The sequence below is a fragment of the Oncorhynchus mykiss genome, chromosome 10 (genome assembly GCF_013265735.2).
Source record: "Oncorhynchus mykiss isolate Arlee chromosome 10, USDA_OmykA_1.1, whole genome shotgun sequence".
Classification (NCBI taxonomy): Eukaryota; Metazoa; Chordata; class Actinopteri; order Salmoniformes; family Salmonidae; genus Oncorhynchus; species Oncorhynchus mykiss.
Window position 1 is genome coordinate 86,275,412 of NC_048574.1, and position 23,566 is coordinate 86,298,977.

The 23,566-nt window shown below is 48.9% G+C and overlaps 2 protein-coding genes across 3 annotated transcripts in view; both read left to right on the forward strand.

Annotated features, from left to right (window-relative positions):
• The window catches only part of LOC110514691 (ubiquitin-like modifier-activating enzyme 6), a 54,869-nt gene extending 44,632 nt beyond the window's left edge, over positions 1–10,237 (forward strand). The window contains exons 30-33 of the mRNA XM_036934367.1: positions 3,041–3,168; positions 3,940–4,027; positions 7,867–7,961; positions 8,693–10,237. Of these exons, the coding sequence (XP_036790262.1) occupies positions 3,041–3,168; positions 3,940–4,027; positions 7,867–7,961; positions 8,693–8,840 (459 nt within the window). The 3' untranslated portion in view covers positions 8,841–10,237. The remainder of the gene's footprint in view (positions 1–3,040; positions 3,169–3,939; positions 4,028–7,866; positions 7,962–8,692) is intronic.
• A 1,932-nt stretch (positions 10,238–12,169) lies between these two features.
• The window catches only part of LOC118936863 (tyrosine-protein phosphatase non-receptor type 9-like), a 36,250-nt gene continuing 24,853 nt past the window's right edge, over positions 12,170–23,566 (forward strand). The window contains exons 1-3 of one of the 2 annotated variants that reach the window (XM_036934368.1): positions 12,170–12,260; positions 15,281–15,424; positions 15,714–15,803. In XM_036934368.1, coding sequence (XP_036790263.1) covers positions 12,228–12,260; positions 15,281–15,424; positions 15,714–15,803 — 267 coding nt within the window. In that variant the 5' untranslated portion in view covers positions 12,170–12,227. The other variant, XM_036934369.1, reaches the window with a different exon arrangement.

The following is a 23,566-nucleotide window of genomic DNA, read 5'->3' on the forward strand; positions in this document are numbered from 1 at the left end:
GGTCTAGTTGTGGTTTAGAGTGGTCTAGGGTGGTCTAGTTGGGGTCTAGTTGTGGTCTAGTTGTGGTCTAGGGTGGTCTAGTTGTGGTCTAGGGTGGTCAGGGTGGTCGAGGGTGGTCTAGTTGTGGTCGAGGGTGGTCTAGTTGTGGTCGAGGATGGTCTAGTTGTGGTCTAGGGTGGTCTAGTTGTGGTCTAGAGAGGTCTAGGGTGGTCTAGGGTGGTCTAGTTGTGGTCTAGGGTGGTCTAGTTGTGGTCAGGGTTGTCGAGGGTGGTCTAGTTGTGGTCTAGGGAGGTCTAGTTGTGGTCTAGGGTGGTCTAGTTGTGGTCAGGGTGGTCTAGTTGTGGTCAGGGTGGTCAGGGTGGTCGAGGGTGGTCTAGTTGTGGTCTAGGGTGGTCTAGTTGTGGTCTAGGGTGGTCTAGTTGTGGTCAGGGTGGTCTAGGGAGGTCTAGTTGTGGTCTAGGGAGGTCTAGTTGTGGTCTAGGGTAGTCTAGTTGTGGTCAGGGTGGTCGAGGGTGGTCTAGTTGTGGTCAGGGTGGTCAAGGGTGGTCTAGTTGTGGTCATGGTGGTCAGGGCGGTCTAGTTGTGGTCCAGGGTGGTCTAGGTAGTGGCTGCATCATGTGTTGGGTATGCTTGTCATCGGCAAGGGTGTTTTTTAAACAAACGGAACAGAGCTAAGCAGGTAAAATCTGAGAGGAAAACATGGTTCAGTCTGCTTTCCAACAGATACTAGGAGACAAATTCACCTTTCAACAGGACAATTAACCACAACACAAGGCCTTTACAAGCCTTGTAAATTTATGGAAAGACTTAAATGGCCGTCTGGACAGAGCTTGAAGAATTATGAAAATAATAATGGGTTAATATTGTACAATCCGGGTGTGTAAAGCTCTTAGAGACTTACCCAAGAAGACTCTAATCTGCTGTAATGACTCTTAGAGACTTACCCAAGAAGACTCTAATCTGCTGTAATGACTCTTAGAGACTTACCCAAGAAGACTCTAATCTGCTGTAATGACTCTTAGAGACTTACCCAAGAAGACTCTAATCTGCTGTAATGACTCTTAGAGACTTACCCAAGAAGACTCTAATCTGCTGTAATGACTCTTAGAGACTTACCCAAGAAGACTCTAATCTGCTGTAATGACTCTTAGAGACTTACCCAAGAAGACTCTAATCTGCTGTAATGACTCCTAGAGACTTACCCAAGAAGACTCTAATCTGCTGTAATGACTCCTAGAGACTTACCCAAGAAGACTCTAATCTGCTGTAATGACTCTTAGAGACTTACCCAAGAAGACTCTAATCTGCTGTAATGACTCCTAGAGACTTACCCAAGAAGACTCTAATCTGCTGTAATGACTCTTAGAGACTTACCCAAGAAGACTCTAATCTGCTGTAATGACTCCTAGAGACTTACCCAAGAAGACTCTAATCTGCTGTAATGACTCTTAGAGACTTACCCAAGAAGACTCTAATCTGCTGTAATGACTCCTAGAGACTTACCCAAGAAGACTCTAATCTGCTGTAATGACTCTTAGAGACTTACCCAAGAAGACTCTAATCTGCTGTAATGACTCCTAGAGACTTACCCAAGAAGACTCTAATCTGCTGTAATGACTCTTAGAGACTTACCCAAGAAGACTCTAATCTGCTGTAATGACTCCTAGAGACTTACCCAAGAAGACTCTAATCTGCTGTAATGACTCTTAGAGACTTACCCAAGAAGACTCTAATCTGCTGTAATGACTCCTAGAGACTTACCCAAGAAGACTCCCAGCTGTAATGACTCCTAGAGACTTACCCAAGAAGACTCTAATCTGCTGTAATGACTCTTAGAGACTTACCCAAGAAGACTCTAATCTGCTGTAATGACTCTTAGAGACTTACCCAAGAAGACTCTAATCTGCTGTAATGACTCCTAGAGACTTACCCAAGAAGACTCCCAGCTGTAATGACTCCTAGAGACTTACCCAAGAAGACTCCCAGCTATAATGACTCCTAGAGACTTACCCAAGAAGACTCCCAGCTGTAATGACTCCTAGAGACTTACCCAAGAAGACTCCCAACTGTAATGACTCCTAGAGACTTACCCAGGAAGACTCCCAGCTGTAATGACTCCTAGAGACTTACCCAGGAAGACTCTAATCTGCTGTAATGACTCTTAGAGACTTACCCAAGAAGACTCCCAGCTGTAATGACTCCTAGAGACTTACCCAAGAAAGACTCTAATCTGCTGTAATGACTCCTAGAGACTTATCCAGGAAGACTCCCAGCTGTAATGACTCCTAGAGACTTACCCAAGAAGACTCCCAGCTGTAATGACTCCTAGAGACTTATCCAGGAAGACTCCCAGCTGTAATGACTCCTAGAGACTTACCCAAGAAGACTCCCAGCTGTAATGATGCTTAGAGACTTACCCAAGAAGACTCCCAGCTGTAATGGTTTTAGATGGTAGAAATGACTGAATCAGATGTTTATCAGTTGAATGGGTTCTTTAAAAAGCTTGGATCTCTTCTTCGTGGTGTTGAATTGGTTTTACGGAATCTGCTTGTCTGATTCAGTCACAGAACTAAATAGAACGTACCAATGAATTCAGCGCTGTGTAGTTTTGGCTGTTGAAGTGAGTCGTCTGGGAGTCGTCTGGGAGTCGTCTGGGAGTCGTCTGGGGGGTCGTCTGGGGGGTCGTCTGGGGGGTCGTCTGGGGGTCGTCTGGGGGTTGTCTGGGAGTCGTCTGGGGGGTTGTCTGGGAGTCGTCTGGGGGGTTGTCTGGGAGTCGTCTGGGGGGTCGTCTGGGAGTCGTCTGGGGGGTTGTCTGGGGGGTTGTCTGGGAGTCATCTGGGGGGTTGTCTGGGAGTCATCTGGGGGGTTGTCTGGGAGGTCGTCTGGCGGGTCGTCTGGGGGGTAGTCTGGGGGGGTCGTCTGGGGGGGTCGTCTGGGGGGGGTCGTCTGGGGGGAGTCGTCTGGGAGGTCGTCTGGGGGGGGAGTCGTCTGGGGAGTCGTCTGGAGAGTCGTCAGTGAGTGGTTGTGCTGTGGTCCCCAGGTGTCGTTGGAGCTGGTGAAGGTGGTGGGAGGATACGGGTTTGAGTCGTTCAACAACTGTTTCTTCAACCTGGCCATTCCTGTCATGGTCCTCACCGAGGCTGCACCTGTCAAGAGAACACAGATCAGGTAGGAGAGACACACCTGTACACACACACCTGTACACACACACCTGTACACACACACACACCTGAACACACACACCTGAACACACACACCTGTACACACACACCTGAACACACACACCTGTACACACACACACCTGTACACACACACCTGAACACACACCTGTACACACACACACACACCTGTACACACACACCTGTACACATACACACCTGTACACATACACACCTGTACACACACACCTGTACACATACACACCTGTACACACACCTGAACACACACACACACACCTGTACACACACACACACACACACACACACCTGTACACACACACACCTGTACACACACACACACACACCTGTACACACACACACACACACACCTGCACACAGACACACACACACACCTGTACATACACACGTACACCTGTACACACACACCTGTACACACACACACACACACCTGTACACACACAGCTGTACACACACACACACACACACACCTGCACACAGACACACACACACACCTGTACATACACACGTACAGATAGAAAATACATCTCTTTCTTTCTTTCTCTATTTGGGACCTCTGGGCTGTGTGGTCTCTAACACTTCTTTCTCTCTCTTTCTCTTTCTCCCTCTCTCTCTGTCTCCCTCTCTCCCTCTCTCTCTCTCTCTCTCTCTGTCTCCCTCTCTCTCTATCGGTGTCTGTCTCTCTCTCTGTTTGTTTCCCTGTTTCTGTCACTGAGTCCTGAATGTGTGTTCTCCTCCTCAGGGAAGACATCTCTTTCTCTATCTGGGACCGCTGGACTGTGTGGGGTCACCAACACTTCTCCCTCTCTGACTTCATCAACGCAGTGTTGGTGAGACACATTCATTACTATATTAATTAAGTATAGAAAAGAGCCTACCATGGTGTTGACTGAGTTGTATTATGGGATAGATCCTACCATGGTGTTGACTGAGTTGTATTATGGGATAGAGCCTACCATGGTGTTGACTGTGTTGTATTATGGGATAGATCCTACCATGGTGTTGACTGAGTTGTATTATGGGATAGATCCTACCATGGTGTTGACTGTGTGGTATTATGGGATAGATCCTACCATGGTGTTGACTGCGTTGTATTATGGGATAGATCCTACCATGGTGTTGACTGTGTTGTATTACAGGTGAATTATGGGATAGATCCTACCATGGTGTTGACTGTGTTGTATTATGGGATAGAACCTACCATGGTGTTGACTGTGTGGTATTATGGGATAGATCCTACCATGGTGTTGACTGTGTGGTATTATGGGATAGATCCTACCATGGTGTTGACTGTGTTGTATTACAGGTGAATTATGGGATAGAGCCTACCATGGTGTTGACTGTGTTGTATTACAGGTGAATTATGGGATAGAGCCTACCATGGTGTTGACTGTGTTGTATTATGGGATAGATCCTACCATGGTGTTGACTGTGTGGTATTATGGGATAGATCCTACCATGGTGTTGACTGTGTTGTATTACAGGTTAATTATGGGATAGAGCCTACCATGGTGTTGACTGTGTTGTATTATGGGATAGATCCTACCATGGTGTTGACTGTGTTGTATTATGGGATAGAGCCTACCATGGTGTTGACTGTGTGGTATTATGGGATAGATCCTACCATGGTGTTGACTGTGTTGTATTACAGGTGAATTATGGGATAGGGCCTACCATGGTGTTGTATTATGGGATATATCCTACCATGGTGTTGACTGTGTTGTATTATGGGATAGATCCTACCATGGTGTTGACTGTGTAGTATTATGGGATTTATCCTACCATGGTGTTGACTGTGTGGTATTACAGGTGTATTATGGGTTAATCCTACCATGGGTTTGACTGTGTTGTATTATGGGATAGAACCTACCATGGTGTTGACTGTGTTGTATTACAGGAGAAATATGTTGTAATTCCTACCATGGGGTTGACTGTGTTGTATTAAGGGATAGAACCTACCATGGTGTTGACTGTGTTGTGTTACAGGTGAAGTATGGGATAGAGCCTACCATGGGGTTGACTGTGCTGTGTTATGGGATAGATCCTACCATGGTGTTGACTGTGTTGTATTACCAGAGAAGTATGGGATAGATGCTACCATGGTGTTGACTGTTGTATTATGGGATAGATCCTACCATAGGGTTGACTGTGTTGTATTACCAGAGAAGTATGGGATATATCCTACCATGGTGTTGACTGTTGTATTATGGGATAGATCCTACCATGGTGTTGACTGTGTTGCATTACAGGAGAAGTATGGGATAGAACCTACCATGGTGTTGACTGTGTTGTATTATGGGATAGATCCTACCATGGTGTTGACTGTGTTGTATTATGGGATAGATCCTACCATGGTGTTGACTGTGTTGTATTATGGGATAGATCCTACCATGGTGTTGACTGTGTTGTATTATGGGATAGATCCTACCATGGTGTTGACTGTGTTGTATTATGGGATAGAGCCTACCATGGTGTTGACTGTGTTGTATTGCAGGTGAATTATAGGATAGAACCTACCATGATGTTGACTGTGTTGTATTATGGGATAGATCCTACCATGGTGTTGACTGTGTTGTATTATGGGATAGAGCCTACCATGGGGTTGACTGTGTTGTATTACAGGTGAATTATGTGATAGATCCTACCATGGTGTTGACTGTGTTGTATTACAGGTGAATTATGGGATAGAACCTACCATGGTGTTGACTGTGTTGTATTATGGGATAGTTCCTACCATGGTGTTGACTGTGTTGTATTATGGGATAGATCCTACCATGGTGTTGACTGTGTTGTATTACAGGTTAATTATGGGATAGAGCCTACCATGGTGTTGACTGTGTTGTATTATGGGATAGATCCTACCATGGTGTTGACTGTGTTGTGTTACAGGTGAAGTATGGGATAGAGCCTACCGTGGTGTTGACTGTGTTGTATTATGGGATAGATCCTACCATGGTGTTGACTGTGTTGTATTACAGGTGAATTATGGGATAGATCCTACCATGGTGTTGACTGTGTTGTATTACAGGTGAATTATGGGATAGAGCCTACCATGGTGTTGACTGTGTTGTATTACAGGTTAATTATGGGATAGAACCTACCATGGTGTTGACTGTCTTGTATTATGGGCTATATCTTACCATGGTGTTGACTGTGTTGTTTTACAGGTGTATTATGGGATAGAACCTACCATGGTGTTGACTGTGTTGTATTACAGGTGAATTATGGGATAGAACCTACCATGGTGTTGACTGTGTTGTATTACAGGTGAATTATGGGATAGAGCCTACCATGGTGTTGACTGTGTGGTATTATGGGATAGATCCTACCATGGTGTTGACTGTGTTGTATTACAGGTGAATTATGGGATACATCATACCATGGTGTTGACTGTGTTGTATTACAGGTGAATTATGGGATAGAACCTACCATGGTGTTGACTGTGTTGTATTACAGGTGAATTATGGGATAGAACCTACCATGGTGTTGACTGTGTGGTATTACAGGTGAATTATGGGATAGAACCTACCATGGTGTTGACTGTGTTGTATTATGGGATAGTTCCTACCATGGTGTTGACTGTGTTGTATTATGGGATAGATCCTACCATGGTGTTGACTGTGTTGTATTACAGGTTAATTATGGGATAGAGCCTACCATGGTGTTGACTGTGTTGTATTATGGGATAGATCCTACCATGGTGTTGACTGTGTTGTGTTACAGGTGAAGTATGGGATAGAGCCTACCGTGGTGTTGACTGTGTTGTATTATGGGATAGATCCTACCATGGTGTTGACTGTGTTGTATTACAGGTGAATTATGGGATAGATCCTACCATGGTGTTGACTGTGTTGTATTACAGGTGAATTATGGGATAGAGCCTACCATGGTGTTGACTGTGTTGTATTACAGGTTAATTATGGGATAGAACCTACCATGGTGTTGACTGTCTTGTATTATGGGCTATATCTTACCATGGTGTTGACTGTGTTGTTTTACAGGTGTATTATGGGATAGAACCTACCATGGTGTTGACTGTGTTGTATTACAGGTGAATTATGGGATAGAACCTACCATGGTGTTGACTGTGTTGTATTACAGGTGAATTATGGGATAGAGCCTACCATGGTGTTGACTGTGTGGTATTATGGGATACATCATACCATGGTGTTGACTGTGTTGTATTACAGGTGAATTATGGGATAGTTCCTACCATGGTGTTGACTGTGTTGTATTACAGGTGAATTATGGGATAGAACCTACCATGGTGTTGACTGTTGTATTACAGGTGAATTATGGGATAGATCCTACCATGGTGTTGACTGTTGTTTTACAGGTGAATTATGGGATATATCCTACCATGGTGTTGACTGTGTGGTATTATGGGATAGAACCTACCATGGTGTTGACTGTTGTATTACAGGTGAATTATGGGATAGAACCTACCATGGTGTTGACTGTTGTATTACAGGTGAATTATGGGATAGATCCTACCATGGTGTTGACTGTGTTGTATTACAGGTGAATTATGGGATAGATCCTACCATGGTGTTGACTGTTGTATTACAGGTGAATTATGGGATAGAACCTACCATGGTGTTGACTGTGTTGTATTACAGGTGAATTATGGGATAGAACCTACCATGGTGTTGACTGTGTTGTATTACAGGTGAATTATGGGATAGAACCTACCATGGTTGTCCATGGAGTGAAGATGCTCTATGTTCCTGTGATGCCAGGACACAACAAGAGACTGAAACTAACGTAAGCACACACACACACACACACACACACACACACGTACACACACACACACACACATGTACACACACACACACACACACACACACACACACACACACACTGTCCTCCTGAATCACTGTGAATCTTAATCTCTCATTCTCCTCTCCTCCCTCCCCCCCTCTCCTCCCCCCTCTCCTCCACCTCCCCCCTCTATCCCTCCCTCCCCCCTCCTCCCTCTCCCCCACCCTTCTCCCTCTCCTCCCCCCTCTCCTCCCTCTCTTCCCTCCCCCCTCTCCTCCCTCTCCTCCCCTTCCTCCCTCTCCTCCCTCCTCCCTCTCCTCCCTCCCCATCTCCTCCCTCTCCTCCCTCCCCCTCTCCTCCCTCGTCTCCTCCCTCCCCCTCTCCTCCCCCTCCTCCCTCCCCCTCTCCTCCCTCCCCCTCTCCTCCCTCTCCTCCCTCTCCTTCCTCTCCTCCCTCTCCTCCCTCGTCTCCTCCCTCCCCCTCTCTTCCCTCTCCTCCCTCCCCCTCTCTTCCCTCCTCTCCTCCCTCCCCCTCTCCTCCCACCCTCTCTTCTCCCTCCCCCCTCTCCTCCCTCTCCTCCCTCCCCCTCTCCCCCCTCCCTCTCCCCCCCTCCACCCTCTCCTCCCTCCACCCTCTCCTCCCTCCACCATCTCCTCCCTCCTCCCTCTCCTCCCTCCACCATCTCCTCCCCCCATCTCCCCCCCCCCCCCCCCCCCTCCCTCCTCTCCCAGGATGCAGAAGTTGATCAAACCGTCTGTAGACCGTCGCTATGTTGACCTGACCGTGTCCTTCGCTCCAGAGTCAGATGGTGATGAGGACCTTCCTGGACCCCCCGTTAGGTACTACTTCAGCCCCGACGGAGACGCTCACACCGCCTGACACGCCCGGACCATAACATCCCTGACGCCCCTCAAACTAACCAAATATAACCACCCCTCAGTCCCCTCAAACTAACCCTCTGTACCTGCAAAACCCTAGTTGACAACAGTGGTGCTTCTTGAACAGGGGTGGATTCTAGAGCAGGGGTGGATTCTAGAACAGGGGTGGATTCTAGAACAGGGGTGGATTCTAGAACAGGGGTGGATTCTAGAACAGGGGCGGATTCTAGAACAGGGGCGGATTCTAGAACAGGGGCGGATTCTATAACATATGTTGATTCTAGAACATATGTTGATTCTAGAACATATGGTGATTCTAGAACAGATGGTGATTCTAGAACAGATGGTGATTCTAGAACAGATGGTGATTCTAGAACAGGGCTGGCCCCATGTACCATTATTAGAGAAAGAGCATAGAGGTAGAAAGAGGGCTGTAGATGGATATAACCTGGTCTGATGAGTTCTCTTTCTACCTCTATGAGAAGAGTGAAGCACTTGGCTGTGTACATAGTAGTCCCTTTGTGTTTTCTACTCTGGTATCAAACACAGCTCTGACTGGTGATTTCTACCCTGGTTTAAAACACAGCTCTGACTGGTGTTTTCTACTCTGGTGTAAAGCACAGCTCTGACTGGTGTTTTCTACTCTGGTTTCAAACACAGCTCTGACTTGGTGTTTTCTACTCTGGTTTAAAACACAGCTCTGACTGGTGTTTTCTACTCTGGTTTAAAACACAGCTCTGACTGGTGTTTTCTACTCTGGTTTAAACACAGCTCTGACTGGTGTTTTCTACTCTGGTTTAAAGCACAGCTCTGACTGGTGTTTTCTACTCTGGTTTAAAACACAGCTCAGACTGGTGTTTTCTACTCTGGTTTAAAGCACAGCTCAGACTGGTGTTTTCTACTCTGGTTTAAAGCACAGCTCTGACTGGTGTTTTCTACTCTGGTTTAAAGCACAGCTCAGACTGGTGTTTTCTACTCTGGTTTAAAACACAGCTCAGACTGGTGTTTTCTACTCTGGTTTAAAACACAGCTCAGACTGGTGTTTTCTACTCTGGTTTAAAACACAGCTCAGACTGGTGTTTTCTACTCTGGTTTAAAACACAGCTCAGACTGGTGTTTTCTACTCTGGTTTAAAACACAGCTCAGACTGGTGTTTTCTACTCTGGTTTAAAACACAGCTCAGACTGGTGTTTTCTACTCTGGTTTAAAACACAGCTCTGACTGGTGTTTTCTACTCTGGTTTAAAACACAGCTCAGACTGGTGTTTTCTACTCTGGTTTAAAACACAGCTCAGACTGCTATGCACATACCTTAACTAACAACCTTGTTGTGTTTGTCACGATGACGATGATGATGATGATGCTAAAAATAAAAAACGACAGTGTTTACACACCCATACATACACACTTTCCGTGGTTTTCATTTGGGAGAGAGACAGAGAGACAGAGAGAGAGACAGAGAGAGAGAGAGACACAGAGAGAGAGACAGAGACAGAGAGAGAGAGAGAGAGACAGACAGAGAGACAGAGAGAGACAGAGAGAGACAGAGAGAGACAGAGAGAGACAGAGAGAGACAGAGAGAGAGAGAGAGAGAAAAAAAAAAACTCTTGATCTTAAAAGGCGGGATCACAATCGTCACCTAAACGTTCCTATTGGCTCATGGGGGATTTTGGATGATTGATAGCGACATAAGTGTGTCCCCAATCATCTCTCCTTCCTCCCAGAGTGTGCACTTGTTCATTTCCCTTCACAGCTTTTTCAAAGGAAATGACTTGGTATAAATAAATATGATGATTCCTACTAACCCATGCCTCCACCAATCAAAGGCTTTTGGGGTTTTGAGAGAAGCAGTGAACGAGTGCATACTTTAGAAGATTGGAGATATTATTGGGACGCCCCCTATATGCTCTCCTCAGTCAGAAGCCATGTCAGCCATTCGCTATATAAACAGAGATGATAACAGGTTAGTCTGTTGTTGAAGATGGGAGGGGATATAGATGATAACAGGTTGGTCTGTTGTTGAAGATGGGAGGGACAGAGATGATAACAGGTTGGTCTGTTGTTGAAGATGGGAGAGACAGAGATGATAACAGGTTGGTCTGTTGAAGATGGGAGGGACAGAGATGATAACAGGTTAGTCTGTTGTTGAAAATGGGAGGGACAGAGATGATAACAGGTTGGTCTGTTGTTGAAGATGGGAGGGGACATAGATGATAACAGGTTAGCCTGTTGTTGAGGATGGGAGAGACAGATGATAACAGGTTGGTCTGTTGTTGAAGATGGGAGGGACAGAGATGATACCATCTGCATTATGAATACAGTCCCTGATAGTCACCATATACCATACTCTGGTCTAAAGTAGTGCACTATATAGGGAATAGGGCTCTGGTCTAAAGTATTTCACTATATAGGCAATAGGGCTCTGGTCTAAAGTAGTGCACTATATAGAGATTAGGGTGCCGCTGAGACACTCTGTCGCCAACTGTCTTGCACAGGACATATCTATCAGGATTTCCTTGATAATGAACGTCAAAAGCATAACATGTAAAAAAATAAATAAATAAATAAACATTATATTATGTAAATTGTTGTGACAAGTGATGGCTCAATAAAAATCGTTTTCAGGATGTTTTGTGACTGAACTGTTGCCTGTCTATTTATTTTATTTTTTTCATGACAGAGAGAGATTCACGTATGGAAAATAACATCACAAACATGGATATACATTCATTAAACTAAACCTTGGTATGCGCTTTTCCACCATGTGTTGTGTCACCTAACATTCTAATAAAGAATGGTGCAGAATTTATCAAATCATCATCTCCATTAGAAGTGTACACTAACGTTCGACTTTTTGTAGAATGAGCCCTTTGGCGACCCGTAGTCTCATCCCGTGGTCCATGTTATTCGGGCTCCTTGTGACGTCCCGTCCCCCCCTAATTGAAGTTAAAATGTAATTTTAGGTAAAGGTTATAGTTATGAAGTTTTGGGGTTATTAAAGTTAGGTTTTTGGGAAGGGACGTCCCAAAGGATTCTGTATAGCACTAACCCGCCTCCCGTCTGGTCATCATTAGTTACCAGAGTCATAATAATGGCTAAACCACGCCCATTCCTACAATTTCTCTTCTTTAAATCTGACTTTAAACCTAACATTAACCACACTGCTATCCTTCTGCTTAACCCTAACCCTTAAATTATTACCTAAAAGCAATTTTTTTTCGTACATTTATTAAAAATAAAAATAAATGCGATATTTGTATCGCATTATGACTTTGTGTCTGTGGTAAATAGTGTATCTGTGGTAACTAGTGACAACCGCGCCGCCGCCGCACTCGGTCTTCTGCGTCGTGAACGAGCACGTTGAAACGACGTTGACGTGAGGCTTCAAGATGGCGGAAGCCTTGACGAGTCAGGAGGAACTGGTAAGGACTTGGGTTTTTTAACCATAGTGCTCTCGATTTCATCAACAAACAAAAAACATTTCTGTTAATAATAAACCCAAATGTCTAGTTAGGTTGTAAAGGGTCAACGTTGTCCTTGGTGAGGATACTGTCTCGTAAATATCCTTGGTCCCGTTACATATATTATGACAGCCGCTAGCATGCTACTATTAGCTAGCTGCTTAACACTGTCGTCTGGATGCGTTGGCTGACATAGTTACATCTCACTGGTTAGATGTCATATTTTGTTACCCATATTATTATTATTATTATCATTTTTGAATAACTTATTGAACGCAGATGGCTACCTAGCGATAGCTAAACTTTAGGCCGGGGAGGAAGACCCGTGTTGACACATCCTCTTTGGCTTCCTACCTAGGTAACTATAGTAAGACTAACATGGACATGTTCTGCTTCATTTGAGCCTCATTCGACTTCCTTTCAGATGTAAAACATGTCAGTACAAGGTTGCTTTTTATACGTCCAGTGACATGTTTGCTTTCTGAGTACTGTTTGGTCTCAGTCATAGTTAATGTGCCTGATAACTATCTATTTTTCGACAGTCGGTTCACAGAATTTGCTCTCAAGTTCCTAGTAAAAACGTTTTTTTTTTTCGTCGTTCAACTGGCTGGCTAGATTGCTGGTTAACGTTAAACAACCCGAAAGAGCCGCTATCAGATAGAAAATAGTCGATGCTAGACCACACTGCCATAGTTCATGTTTTATTTAATGAACTACATTGGCAACAGTAGACGAGTAGCTTAGGGCCCTAAGCTAGTAGCTACTACGACTTGCTCGGTCCTCTCATCTCTTAGTTAGTTATTTTAATGCAACTACTCCAGCTAACGAGCAACACGCATTATGTGCTATATGAATCATGTTACCATGTTATTAACGTGCATTTGTAACGGGAGTTAACATTTTTTTTTTAGGGTTAAGTTTTTCTAGGGACATTTCTATGTTACTCCTTTGCCAAAATTGGTTGTTGGGAGGTGTTGGTACAATCCGTTGTCAAGTGTCGGGAAACGGATGTTTTTTTTGTTGAATATCCGCTTGACGTCACTGGATATAGTTGGAAGTTTATAAAGTTCACCCAGATCAAGCACATGACGTAGGGCTGTGTGTACTAGAGGTCGACCATTATGATTTTCCGATACCGACTATTGGAGGACCAAAAAAAGCCGACATAATCGGCTGGTTAATATGTATGTGTAAAAATGACAATTACAACAATACTGAATGAACACTTTTATTTGAACCTAATATAATACATTACATTTATTTAGTCTCAAATAAATAATGAAACATGTTCAATTTGGTTTAAACAATGCAAAAACGCAGTAGCTAACGTTTTAAGTTCCTTGCTCAGGACATGAGCACAGCTGGTGGTTCCTTCTAACATGAATCTTCAATATTCCCAGGTAAGAATTTAGGTTTTTTAAATTTTAAATATTATTTTACCTTTATTTAAAAGTAGGTACATTTGTGTAAAAATCATCCCCCGTTTGGCAAAGTAGGCTGTGATTCGATGATAAATTAACAGGCACCGCATTGATTAAATGCAACGCAGGACAAGCTAGTTAAACTAGTAATATCATCAACCATGTGTAGTTAACTAGTGATTATGTGAAGATTGATAGTTTTTTTATAAGATAAGTTTAATGCTAGCTAGAAACTTACCACGGCTCCTTGCTGCACTCTCATAACAGGTGGTCAGCCTGCCACGCAGTCTCCTCGTGGATTGCATTGTAATCGGCCATAATCGGCGTCCTAAAATGCCGATCACCTATTGTTATGAAAAACTTGAAATCGGCCCAAGTTAATCGTCCATGCCGATTTAATCGGTCGACCTCTAGTGTCTGTCAGTCACGTGATGTAGGGCCGTGATGTTGGGCGTGTTTATCTGTCTTTCGATCAACCAATCAGAGATTGAGTTGCTGTTGATTTAGCCAATAAGTGACTGGTCTTGGTTCCTACTTCCTGGGGATGTTGGTCACATTGAATACTGTAGGCACCAGCACAACACACCACACGGGTTCAACCATGAGCCGCAAGTTTCAACAACTCTTTGAGCTCTCCTCTCCCCTTATAACTACCCCACACTCACTTGTCCCTTCTGTCCTCTCTCTCTCCAACGTCAACCCCACACTCACTTGTCCCTTCTGTCCTCTCTCTCTCCAACGTCAACCCCACACTCACTTGTCCCTTCTGTCCTCTCCCTCCCTCTCTCTCTCCAACCCCACACTCACTTGTCCCTTCTGTCCTCTCTCTCTCTCCAACGTCAACCCCAACCCCACCCTCACTCTGTCCTCTCCCTCCCTCTCTCTCTCCAACGTCAACCCCACCCTCACTCTGTCCTCTCCCTCCCTCTCTCTCTCCAACGTCAACCCCACCCTCACTCTGTCCTCTCCCTCCCTCTCTCTCTCCAACGTCAACCCCACCCTCACTCTGTCCTCTCCCTCCCTCTCTCTTTCCAATGTCAACCCCACCCTCACTTGTCCCTTCTGTCCTCTCCCTCCCTCTCTCTCTCTCTCCAACGTCAACCCCACCCTCACTCTGTCCTCTCCCTGCCTCTCTCTCTCTCCAACCTCAACCCCACCCTCACTCTGTCCTCTCCCTGACTCACTCTCTCCAACCTCAACCCCACCCTCACTCTGTCCTCTCCCTCCCTCTCTCTCTCTCTCTCCAAACTCAACCCCACCCTCACTCTGTCCTCTCCCTCCCTCTCTCTCTCAAACCTCAACCCCACCATCCCCTCCGCCCCCACCATCGCTCCCCCCCACCATCCCCTCCGTCCCCACCATCCCCTCCGTCCCCACCATCCCCTCCGTCCCCACCATCCCCTCCCCCACCATCCCTCCCCCACCATCCCTCCCCCACCATCCCCTCCGTCCCCACCATCCCTCCCCCACCATCCCTCCCCCACCGTCCCGTCCCTCCCCCACCATCCCTCCCGTTCGTCCCCACCATCCCTCCCCCACCACCCCTCCGTCCTTCCTCAGGCGGTGGAGGAGTTCCTGAGTGAGGTGCGTAGCAGGGAACATCCCCACAGTGCTGCTCTGGTCTCTCAGCCGACCGCCGTCAAGTTCCTCATGGCGCGCAAGTTTGATGTCTCCCGAGCAATAGACCTCTTCCAGGCATACAAGGTACAGAGAGGGACCAGGTCGGGGTGGGTGTGTGTGAGAGACAGACAGAGAGACAGAGAGGGACCAGGTCGGGGTGTGTGTGTGTGAGAGAGAGACAGAGAGAAAGAGAGAGAGACAGAGAGAGACAGAGAAAGACACAGACACAGAGAGAGAGACAGTGTGAGTGAGTGAGTGTGTGTGTGTGAGCATTTTTGTGTCTAGTCCCCGACATACACTGTAAATTCCCACCTATGCCAGAATGTGCTAATGGTTGACCCTTGACCTGTATGTCTGTGATTCGTCCAATCAGAACACGAGGATTAAGGAGGGCATCTTCAACATTAACCCAGAAGAGGAACCTCTCCGTTCTGAACTGCTCAGCGGAAAGTTCACTGTCCTGGTGAGGCCTGTGTGTGTGTGTGTGTGTGTGTGTGTGTGTGTGTGTGTGTGTGTGTGTGTGTGTGTGTGTCAGGGTTTTCTTTAGGAAAATGTGGCGCCCGAACAACGTGACCAGGGAATAATTTGATTTACTGGCCATTTTGATAAATTTACAGGATCCATATTCTTTGGGAGTGATGGAGGTAGATATGTATAGGGGGAAGGTGACAGGGATACTGGAGTGATGTAGGTAGATATGTATAGGAGGCAGGGATACTGGAGTGATGGAGGTAGATATGTATAGGGGGAAGGTGACAGGGATACTGGAGTGATGGAGGTAGATATGTATAGGAGGCAGGGATACTGGAGTGATGGAGGTAGATATGTATAGGGGGAAGGTGACAGGGATACTGGAGTGATGGAGGTAGATATGTATAGGGGGAAGGTGACAGGGATACTGGAGTGATGGAGGTAGATATGTATAGGGGGAAGGTGACAGGGATACTGGAGTGATGGAGGTAGATATGTATAGGGGGAAGGAGACAGGGATACTGGAGTGATGGAGGTAGATATGTATAGGAGACAGGGATACTGGAGTGATGGAGGTAGATATGTATAGGGGGAAGGGGACAGGGATACTGGAGTGATGGAGGTAGACATGTATAGGGGGAAGGAGACAGGGATACTGGAGTGATGGAGGTAGATATGTATAGGGGGAAGGAGACAGGGATACTGGAGTGATGGAGGTAGATATGTATAGGGGGAAGGAGACAGGGATACTGGAGTGATGGAGGTAGATATGTATAGGGGGAAGGGGACAGGGATACTGGAGTGATGGAGGTAGATATGTATAGGGGGAAGGAGACAGGGATACTGGAGTGATGGAGGTAGATATGTATAGGGGGAAGGAGACAGGGATACTGGAGTGATGGAGGTAGATATGTATAGGGGGAAGGTGACAGGGATACTGGAGTGATGGAGGTAGATATTTATAGGGGGAAGGAGACAGGGATACTGGAGTGATGGAGGTAGATATGTATAGGGGGAAGGAGACAGGGATACTGGAGTGATGGAGGTAGATATGTATAGGGGGAAGGAGACGGGGATACTGGAGTGATGGAGGTAGATATGTATAGGAGACAGGGATAGTGGAGTGATGGAGGTAGATATGTATAGGGGGAAGGAGACAGGGATACTGGAGTGATGGAGGTAGATATGTATAGGGGGAAGGAGACAGGGATACTGGAGTGATGGAGGTAGATATGTATAGGGGGAAGGTGACAGGGATACTGGAGTGATGGAGGTAGATATGTATAGGGGGAAGGTGACAGGGATACTGGAGTGATGGAGGTAGATATATATAGGGGGAAGGAGACAGGGATACTGGAGTGATGGAGGTAGATATGTATAGGGGGAAGGAGACAGGGATACTGGAGTGATGGAGGTAGATATATATAGGGGGAAGGGGACTGGGATACTGGAGTGATGGAGGTAGATATATATAGGGGGAAGGGGACAGGGATACTGGAGTGATGGAGGTAGATATGTATAGGGGGAAGGTGACAGGGATACTGGAGTGATGGAGGTAGATATATATAGGGGGAAGGAGACAGGGATACTGGAGTGATGGAGGTAGATATGTATAGGGGGAAGGAGACAGGGATACTGGAGTGATGGAGGTAGATATGTATAGGAGGAAGGGGACAGGGATACTGGAGTGATGGAGGTAGATATGTATAGGGGGAAGGTGACAGGGATACTGGAGTGATGGAGGTAGATATGTATAGGGGGAAGGTGACAGGGATACTGGAGTGATGGAGGTAGATATGTATAGGGGGAAGGTGACAGGGATACTGGAGTGATGGAGGTAGATATATATAGGGGGAAGGAGACAGGGATACTGGAGTGATGGAGGTAGATATGTATAGGGGGAAGGAGACAGGGATACTGGAGTGATGGAGGTAGATATATATAGGGGGAAGGGGACTGGGATACTGGAGTGATGGAGGTAGATATATATAGGGGGAAGGGGACAGGGATACTGGAGTGATGGAGGTAGATATGTATAGGGGGAAGGTGACAGGGATACTGGAGTGATGGAGGTAGATATATATAGGGGGAAGGAGACAGGGATACTGGAGTGATGGAGGTAGATATGTATAGGGGGAAGGAGACAGGGATACTGGAGTGATGGAGGTAGATATATATAGGGGGAAGGGGACTGGGATACTGGAGTGATGGAGGTAGATATATATAGGGGGAAGGGGACAGGGATACTGGAGTGATGGAGGTAGATATGTATAGGGGGAAGGTGACAGGGATACTGGAGTGATGGAGGTAGATATATATAGGGGGAAGGAGACAGGGATACTGGAGTGATGGAGGTAGATATGTATAGGGGGAAGGAGACAGGGATACTGGAGTGATGGAGGTAGATATATATAGGGGGAAGGAGACAGGGATACTGGAGTGATGGAGGTAGATATGTATAGGGGGAAGGAGACAGGGATACTGGAGTGATGGAGGTAGATATGTATAGGGGGAAGGAGACAGGGATACTGGAGTGATGGAGGTAGATATGTATAGGAGACAGGGATACTGGAGTGATGGAGGTAGATATGTATAGGGGGAAGGAGACAGGGATACTGGAGTGATGGAGGTAGATATGTATAGGGGGAAGGAGACAGGGATACTGGGGTGATGGAGGTAGATATGTATAGGGGGAAGGTGACTAGGAATCGCGATCTAAGATAAACAGAGTAGCAGTGTGTGTATAGAGTGTCAGTATAAATTATGTGCTTATTATGTGTGAGTGAGAAAATGGAGTGTGTGTGTTGCAGTGTGTGTGTGTTGTAGTGTGTGTGTGTGTGTGTGTTGCAGTGTGTGTGTTGTAGTGTGTGCGTAAGAGTGTAGGGCCCTGTGAGTGTCTATAGAGAAACTAGCTGATTATTGAGTTGTGGCTGTTAGTGAATAGCATCTGAAATATGTGAAGATCATTTTGCATCTTGAGTATCATTTAAAAAAAATTGAGACAAGAAGAGGGCGAGGGGTGAAGATATCGGCCACTCTCTCTCCAGAAGGGCCCCGTCTCTCTCCAGAAGGGCCCCGTCTCTCTCCAGAAGGGCCCGGCTGTGTCTCTCTCCAGAAGGGCCCCGTCTCTCTCTCTCCAGAAGGGCCCCGTCTCTCTCCATTCATTGTGTGAATCTGGTTTCTCTGCCCTGATAATGTTGAGGGGGCATGTGTCTGGTTTCTCTGCCCTGATCATGTCTGGGGGGGGGGGTATGTGTCTGGTTTCTCTGCCCTGATAATGTTGAGGGGGGCATGTGTCTGGTTTCTCTGCCCTGATCATGTCTGGGGGGGGGGGGGTATGTGTCTGGTTTCTCTGCCCTGATAATGTTGAGGGGGGCATGTGTCTGGTTTCTCTGCCCTGATCATGTGTGTGTGGTGGGTGGGGGGGGGGGGGGGGGGGGGGGGCGGGCATGTGTCTGGTTTCTCTGCTCTGATAATGTTGAGGGGGGCATGTGTCTGGTTTCTCTGCCCTGGTCATGTTGGGGGGGCATGTGTCTGGTTTCTCTGCCCTGGTCATGTTGGGGGGGCATGTGTCTGGTTTCTCTGCCCTGATCATGTTGGGGGGGGCATGTGTCTGGTTTCTCTGCCCTGATAATGTTGAGGGAGCATGTGTCTGGTTTCTCTGCCCTGATCGTGTGTGTGTGGGGTGGGTGGGGGGGGGGGGGGCGGGCATGTGTCTGGTTTCTCCGCCCTGATCATGTTGAGGGAGCATGTATCTGGTTTCTCTGCCCTGATAGTGTTGGGGGGGGCATGTGTCTGGTCATGTTGAGGGAGCGCACATGCCTGAACACGAATAGAAGTTCCTGGCCTGCTTCGTGGAAATGTAGGAAAGTGTTTTTTTTTTTAAATGTTGTACCTCCATTGCGAATTATAATATATTAAAACTATAGTTCTTCACAGTAAGCTGTTTGAAAAATCTTTCAAATAATCTCCCCCCTCGATAATCACAGATCCTCGTTGTGAAAGAGCAATGGATGGGCCTACTGCCGCCAATAGGCTGTGTGTTCCATGGAAGGGCCTACTGCAGCATTGGCCAATAGGCTGTGTGTTCCATGGAAGGGCCTACTGCAGCATGGGCCAATAGGCTGTGTGTTCCATGGAAGGGCCTACTGCAGCATTGGCCAATCGGCTGTGTGTTCCATGGAAGGGCCTACTGCAGCATGGGCCAATAGGCTGTGTGTTCCATGGAAGGGCCTACTGCAGCATTGGCCAATAGGCTGTGTGTTCCATGGAAGGGCCTACTGCAGTATTGGCCAATAGGCTGTGGGTTCCATGAGCTCATTTCTTTACCTGCCAATAGATGCGTATCAATGTGGTCACATGATAGAGGCTGGTGATCTCACATTTCGTTGAATTATAACTGTTAGATTTTTTGTCATTTTAATTCAGATTATGATTAACCATGGTGACAATGATTTTAGAGAAACAAAAAAAATATTATGGGAGGGGAGCTGGTTCCCCGTACCTGAATGGGAGGGGAGCTGGTTCCCCGTACCTGAATGGGAGGGGAGCTGGTTCCCCGTATCTAAATGGGAGGGGAGCTGGTTCCCCGTACCTGAATGGGAGGGGAGCTGGTTCCCCGTACCTGAATGGGAGGGGAGCTGGTTCCCTGTACCTGAATGGGAGGGGAGCTGGTTCCCCGTATCTAAATGGGAGGGGAGCTGGTTCCCCGTACCTGAATGGGAGGGGAGCTGGTTCCCCGTACCTGAATGGGAGGGGAGCTGGTTCCCCGTACCTGAATGGGAGGGGAGCTGGTTCCCCGTACCTGAATGGGAGGGGAGCTGGTTCCCCGTACCTGAATGGGAGGGGAGCCGGTTCCCCGTATCTGAATGGGAGGGGAGCTGGTTCCCCGTACCTGAATGGGAGGGGAGCTGGTTCCCCGTACCTGAATGGGAGGGGAGCTGGTTCCCCGTATCTGAATGGGAGGGGAGCTGGTTCCCCGTATCTGAATGGGAGGGGAGCCGGTTCCCCGTACCTGAATGGGAGGGGAGCTGGTTCCCCGTATCTGAATGGGAGGGGAGCTGGTTCCCCGTACCTGAATGGGAGGGGAGCTGGTTCCCCGTACCTGAATGGGAGGGGAGCTGGTTCCCCGTACCTGAATGGGAGGGGAGCCGGTTCCCCGTATCTGAATGGGAGGGGAGCTGGTTCCCCGTACCTGAATGGGAGGGGAGCTGGTTCCCCGTACCTGAATGGGAGGGGAGCTGGTTCCCCGTATCTGAATGGGAGGGGAGCTGGTTCCCCGTATCTGAATGGGAGGGGAGCCGGTTCCCCGTACCTGAATGGGAGGGGAGCTGGTTCCCCGTATCTGAATGGGAGGGGAGCCGGTTCCCCGTATCTGAATGGGAGGGGAGCTGGTTCCCCGTATCTGAATGGGAGGGGAGCTGGTTCCCCGTACCTGAATGGGAGGGGAGCTGGTTCCCCGTACCTGAATGGGAGGGGAGCTGGTTCCCCGTATCTGAATGGGAGGGGAGCTGGTTCCCCGTATCTGAATGGGAGGGGAGCCGGTTGCCGTACCTGAAGGGGAGGGGAGCTGGTTCCCCGTACCTGAATGGGAGGGGAGCTGGTTCCCCGTATCTGAATGGGAGGGGAGCTGGTTCCCCGTATCTGAATGGGAGGGGAGCCGGTTGCCGTACCTGAATGGGAGGGGAGCTGGTTCCCCGTATCTGAATGGGAGGGGAGCTGGTTCCCCGTACCTGAATGGGAGGGGAGCTGGTTCCCCGTACCTGAATGGGAGGGGAGCTGGTTCCCCGTATCTGAATGGGAGGGGAGCTGGTTCCCCGTACCTGAATGGGAGGGGAGCTGGTTCCCCGTACCTGAATGGGAGGGGAGCTGGTTCCCCGTATCTGAATGGGAGGGGAGCTGGTTCCCCGTACCTGAATGGGAGGGGAGCTGGTTCCCCGTATCTGAATGGGAGGGGAGCCGGTTGCCGTACCTGAATGGGAGGGGAGCCGGTTGCCGTACCTGAATGGAAGGGGAGCTGGTTGCCCGTACCTGAATGGGAGGGGAGCTGGTTCCCCGTACCTGAATGGGAGGGGAGCTGGTTCCCCGTACCTGAATGGGAGGGGAGCTGGTTCCCCGTACCTGAATGGGAGGGGAGCTGGTTCCCCGTACCTGAATGGGAGGGGAGCTGGTTGCCCGTATCTGAATGGGAGGGGAGCCGGTTTCCGTACCTGAATGGGAGGGGAGCCGGTTGCCCGTACCTGAATGGGAGGGGAGCCGGTTGCCCGTACCTGAATGGGAGGGGAGCCGGTTGCCCGTACCTGAATGGGAGGGGAGCCGGTTGCCCGTACCTGAATGGGAGGGGAGCCGGTTGCCCGTACCTGAATGGGAGGGGAGCCGGTTGCCCGTACCTGAATGGGAGGGGAGCCGGTTGCCCGTACCTGAATGGGAGGGGAGCCGGTTGCCCGTACCTGAATGGGAGGGGAGCCGGTTGCCTGTACCTGAATGGGAGGGGAGCCGGTTGCCCGTACCTGAATGGGAGGGGAGCCGGTTGCCCGTACCTGAATGGGAGGGGAGCCGGTTGCCCGTACCTGAATGGGAGGGGAGCCGGTTGCCCGTACCTGAATGGGAGGGGAGCCGGTTGCCCGTACCTGAATGGGAGGGGAGCCGGTTGCCCGTACCTGAATGGGAGGGGAGCCGGTTGCCCGTACCTGAATGGGAGGGGAGCCGGTTGCCCGTACCTGAATGGGAGGGGAGCCGGTTGCCCGTACCTGAATGGGAGGGGAGCCGGTTGCCCGTACCTGAATGGGAGGGGAGCCGGTTGCCCGTACCTGAATGGGAGGGGAGCCGGTTGCCCGTACCTGAATGGGAGGGGAGCCGGTTGCCCGTACCTGAATGGGAGGGGAGCCGGTTGCCCGTACCTGAATGGGAGGGGAGCCGGTTGCCCGTACCTGAATGGGAGGGGAGCCGGTTGCCCGTACCTGAATGGGAGGGGAGCCGGTTGCCCGTACCTGAATGGGAGGGGAGCCGGTTGCCCGTACCTGAATGGGAGGGGAGCCGGTTGCCCGTACCTGAATGGGAGGGGAGCCGGTTGCCCGTACCTGAATGGGAGGGGAGCCGGTTGCCCGTACCTGAATGGGAGGGGAGCCGGTTGCCCGTACCTGAATGGGAGGGGAGCCGGTTGCCCGTACCTGAATGGGAGGGGAGCCGGTTGCCCGTACCTGAATGGGAGGGGAGCCGGTTCCCCGTACCTGAATGGGAGGGGAGCCGGTTCCCCGTACCTGAATGGGAGGGGAGCCGGTTCCCCGTACCTGAATGGGAGGGGAGCCGGTTCCCCGTACCTGAATGGGAGGGGAGCCGGTTCCCCGTACCTGAATGGGAGGGGAGCCGGTTGCCGTACCTGAATGGGAGGGGAGCCGGTTGCCGTACCTGAATGGGAGGGGAGCTGGTTGCCGTACCTGAATGGGAGGGGAGCTGGTTGCCGTACCTGAATGGGAGGGGAGCTGGTTGCCGTACCTGAATGGGAGGGGAGCTGGTTGCCCGTACCTGAATGGGAGGGGAGCTGGTTGCCGTACCTGAATGGGAGGGGAGCCGGTTCCCCGTATCTGAATGGGAGGGGAGCTGGTTCCCCCTACCTGAATGGAAGGGGAGCTGGTTCCCCGTACCTGAATGGGAGGGGAGCCGGTTGCCGTACCTGAATGGGAGGGGAGCCGGTTGCCCGTACCTGAATGGGAGGGGAGCCGGTTGCCCGTACCTGAATGGGAGGGGAGCCGGTTG